At 33.8% G+C, this 4,807-nt stretch overlaps 1 protein-coding gene across 2 annotated transcripts in view; it reads right to left on the reverse strand.

Annotated features, from left to right (window-relative positions):
• Positions 1–1,827: 1,827 nt before the first annotated feature.
• LOC128249836 (uncharacterized) overlaps positions 1,828–4,807 on the reverse strand; it is an 8,384-nt gene continuing 5,404 nt past the window's right edge. The window contains exons 3-5 of one of the 2 annotated variants that reach the window (XM_052974382.1): positions 4,573–4,661; positions 2,813–2,860; positions 1,828–1,905 (exon numbers count right to left, since the gene is read on the reverse strand). In XM_052974382.1, the coding sequence (XP_052830342.1) occupies positions 2,814–2,860; positions 4,573–4,661 (136 nt within the window). In that variant the 3' untranslated portion in view covers positions 1,828–1,905; position 2,813. Of the gene's footprint in view, positions 2,272–2,812; positions 2,861–4,572; positions 4,662–4,807 lie in introns of both variants that reach the window. The other variant, XM_052974381.1, reaches the window with a different exon arrangement.

Below are 4,807 nucleotides of genomic sequence, written 5' to 3' on the forward strand. Positions count from 1 at the left end.
TATATATATAAATGTATGTATGTGTGTAATACTGATTCACGGGATTCGAGAGAACTCCAAGAATTCATCCGTCCGGACACAAGAATATCGTCAGACTTTGAAAATCTTTTAGAAATTTATACTTTCATTTGAGGGAAAATATTTGGGCTTGCATCGGAAACCATAGTTTACGTGCTTGTGCCTGCCATCATAAGGGCACAAGTCGCCGTTGGACAGTAACTAATCGCATTAAAGATGAGAATTTGTGATCGCACATTCGGCATCAATAAGAATTTTGCATTTGAGGCTCATCAATTATTTACATATATTTCACTTGCTTTTGCAAACAAAATGCTGGGCTATTTAGTTGTGTACATTTAGCGTGTTGTTTCTGTGATAATAATTAACACTTGCTGATCTTTGTGTGACCTGCGTGATGATCTAGGTATCATGATTATATGACTGGCAATTCTGCAATTCAATTAGGCCACAGTAAATATCCAGTATAATAGTGGCGAATGTCATGAAAATTTTCAACAGAGCAATATAAAACGAAATGTCGCTCATCTGAAAATGGATACTGCGGCTTTGTGCATCATTGTGTTTTCTCCCAGAAGCGACCATTGCAGTTGAGTGATCCAGGTGAATAACGATAGAACCAATAACATACCATTTATGTAATTTTGGAAAGACCTTTCAATAGTTCTCGCGTCACCAAATGACTGGGGTTGCTGAGAGACCGAAAGCGAAACTTTTAGAGTTGAAAGAGTTGATCAATATCTTTTATTATCCCTTCCCCGCAAAGTTACAGCATGAAACAATACTTGTGGTGTGTAGAGCGAGGTGGAATTTGTATTGACATATGTTCATTACTGGATCAAACCTTTTCTTATTTAGGAATAATTGTATCCCCGCCTTTATTAAATTTCCAATCCATTAACGTTATATCGTACGACAAAAATCTCACACTGTTTTGGTTGTTAGTCTAGGCAGATTCAAGAGTGCCGAAATGGAGCTGACATAGCCGCATGTGTCTTGAACGTATTTTACAACAGATGGCGTATACTATTTTGTTGTGTCAAGGGAGAGTCATGTTGTTTTTATGCCTTATTATCTAACACATTCACCGGTTCCTTTTGTATGCGCAGTAATAAAGACATGGAACGCAGCTCCGATTAAAGACTGAGTCAACAAGTATTGCGAAGGTTGCAAGAGGCAACGAAAACTCTAGAAGAAGCTAAAATCAATATGTAAATAAATTGAGTGGAAATCGAACCGGTGAGTGTGTTATTTAATAAGGTGTAAAAAGAAAATGATTCTCCTCAGACGTAACAACAAATTATGCTTCAACTCATGAATTCACATACAAAATCTTGGAAACCAGATTCAAATACGCACAATATACTTACATTTTAACTTATTATTTTTGTCTTAAACATGAGTATATCTGCAGTAAAGTTTGGTGGATATAATAATAATGATAATTTAGAGCTGGACCAACTTCGTAATATTAATATATCCAAAACTGTAATATGCAGCATCAGGCCATGTGTGAAATCCTACACAATAAAACTGCATGAACGTTAAACAGGTACGACAGAATATGTCATGTCGTTTTAAGCATCCTGGTAGTATGTGAGAAAAATAAAAATTCAGAGTCGTAGACTACATGATGAAGAGTGGGTATATGTTTAGGAGTTTGCTTGCTTTCGTACCATATAATTCCACCCTCGATTCTACGGCATAGCAACTTCAGCTTTTGTTTTTTCTACTAGAAGTTTTTATCGTGCAATTAATTATCAGAACTCAGTTAATGAGAAACAATAGTAAAAGGAGGCAAACAATACGTTAAGGAGCATACTTTCTTTATTTGAAAAAGAATATTTTCGTCAGGGCCGCACAGTTGAATATGTTTTAGGAACCAGCCTGGAAAACGAAAATATATTTGTACAAGAATTTCGGTATTGAGTTGAAATGAAAATAAGTTTCTAATTACGAAATTTATATTACTGTTTAATCAATAAGATTCATTTTATTGCAAAATAATTGAGGTTCATAAACAAATTTTAATACTCCTCTCTACTATAGGCACAACATCTCAATTATTGTGATAGTGGTGAGGATGAGGGTCAATCGATTACATTGATCCCCAGTGCTGTTCATGTTTTAACGACCTCGGAAGGATGAAAAGCAAATCAAACCGCGTCGGAAATTCAAGCTCAAAATGTAGCGATGGACGAATTGCTCCTGGGCAGTTTTCCTGTCGTGTTAATGACTCTGGCAGCTTGTTGCCTGAAAGGATTGTAATACTGATAATATAAATATAATTACAAATACACAGTATCAGGTATCATTCAAGCGCCACATTATTTCTAGCCAGAAAACCCTATTTATCATAGTATTTTAGCAATATCCCATAGTATTGTACTGTATTTTACTGGCTGTTAACTAAATGAGTACTAAAATGATACAAAAATCCTTACGTCATATCATTAACTATAGCAAAGTTTATGTTGTGGTGACAAACATTTTTAAGCTGATGAAACTATTCGAGTGTTAGTTACCTGGTGATACATGGTATTCTCTTGCAGAGAAACAGTGTTACAATTGAAGAATACGACAATGTATAAGCAAGATCATTATAGAAGCAGAACAGTATACGTTAAAGAAATACCGAACGGCATCCTGTTTAAAATTCACATTCATAGAAATTTTACTACGAAAAGTCGTAGTAAAATTTTGAAACCAATTGACACGAGACCGTATGTGGTATTATTCTCATTGCAATGTTCCTTTTGTGATGCTGCGAGATGATCTAAATTATATTACATACCTTAGTGACGTCTTATGCTGTGGTCGTCGTAAACTCCGATGTTTTGCGCTGGAAATGAATAAGTCATATATATATACACACACACACACACATATATACACACACACACACACACACACACACACACACACACATATATATATATATATATATATATATATATATATATATATATATATATATATATATATATATATACAGAGAGAGAGAGAGAGAGAGAGAGAGAGAGGGGAGAGAGAGAGAGAGAGAGGGGAGAGAGAGAGAGAGGGGGAGAGATGTGTGTGTACTGTTCCCCTGTTAACAGTTAACACGGAAAAAATGGATAAATAGTTACCAGGGTAGTAAAAAATCACACAAATAAAAAGTTTGTAACTCCTTGTTTATAAAGGTAGAAACTCAGGGTTTACGTGAAATATTTAGTATAATATATATAAATAAATAAATTGAATTAAATGCAGGTGTAATTCAAATTCTTTTACTTCCGACACATGTTTCGAAGATATCCCTGGTATTATTCGAAAGGAAGAAAATAGTGTAAAGCAGTGTAATCTTCTCTTCAGGGAAATGAAGAAATGAAACTCGTCAAGAAGACATCTTAACAGAAAATGATGGATATGTATTGTGATTAACTGAACGCTATTACGTTTGTTTTATAAAAAACCGTTAGAGGATATAACGTGAAAGGTAGCCTATAGAAAGAGGAGGAATAAATGAAAGAAAAAATAAATAAATGAGAGGTATATAACGATATATATATAATAAATGAAACCCTATAGTCTTGGAAAAAGATATATCTAGTGAATGTGAAATGTAAGAAGAAAATTAATGTTTAAACTATATATAATGATAGATATCACTTATATGAACTAAAGATGTGTTTCTGCTAATGTTTGCATCGGTATGCATGCTCTATAACCGTGTTTAGAAGGGGATTTATAGATAAAAGAATAACAAATAATTCAAGATTACAGAAAAAATAGAATTCCTTGCCTTTATCATAAGGTATCGAAATAGAGAGAATAAACCAATCTAAATTAAATTGTTCATTGTGGTCTTTCAGATACCAAATTAATTTACTAAGTCCTGTACTGTTTATTCGTGTTCTTAAATGTAGAGTAATTCTTATCCTTATATGTAGAGTAATGATAAGAAATTCTTTCAGATAACTGAGATGAGCTACGTATATAAAAAAAGTACTTAATTACCAGAAGTAATTTTATAAACCAGTGTAAAATTGATGCTTCAAACGATTACTAACTTACATGCATGTATGAACGATATATTTCAGTTAGTTAAGAGCACAATGCACTAAGAATTAAGAGATAACATTATTGAAACAAATGCATTGCATTTACGTCACTAACAAAGACACATACATTGCTGTGTGATCAAGAAGCTCGTTTTCCAACCACGTGCAGAATCTCGTGGAAATATATTTTGCTACAATCCCGGACTAACCGAGTCTTTTTAAGTGAATTTGATGAAGGGAAACTGTGTGGAGGCCCGTCAAGTATATGTGTGGGTGTTTGTATATTATGCGCTTTTGCGTTTATTTTTGTCACCTACCATCGTTTGACATCAAGTGACTCTCTGTTTACCTCCTTGCAACATAGTGGCTCTGGAACAGAGACTGATAGAATAAAATGAAATTTAAAGGGATTCGGCTAAACACTTCGTAGCAGTGCCCCAGAATGGCCGCTGTATAATCAATGGAGCATGTAAATGACATGGATGCATTGCAAAATACAAAAGAAACTTACGATCGCACAGCACAGCAAATTTGAGGTTGAAGTATTGAGAACAATCTTGACTATGAGCCATTAAGCAATTCTCCCAATAAACGTAACGCCTGCAACATAAATGAATAGATTTGTATTGTGTAGAAAATTCATTAACATTATTGCCATGATTTCTGTAGCCTACCTAACAGATTTTTTTTTTACCTCTAGTATGTTAATCCCATGCATATATATATCTATATATATATATATATAT

The sequence above is a fragment of the Octopus bimaculoides genome, chromosome 18 (genome assembly GCF_001194135.2).
Source record: "Octopus bimaculoides isolate UCB-OBI-ISO-001 chromosome 18, ASM119413v2, whole genome shotgun sequence".
In the NCBI taxonomy this organism is placed as follows: Eukaryota; Metazoa; Mollusca; class Cephalopoda; order Octopoda; family Octopodidae; genus Octopus; species Octopus bimaculoides.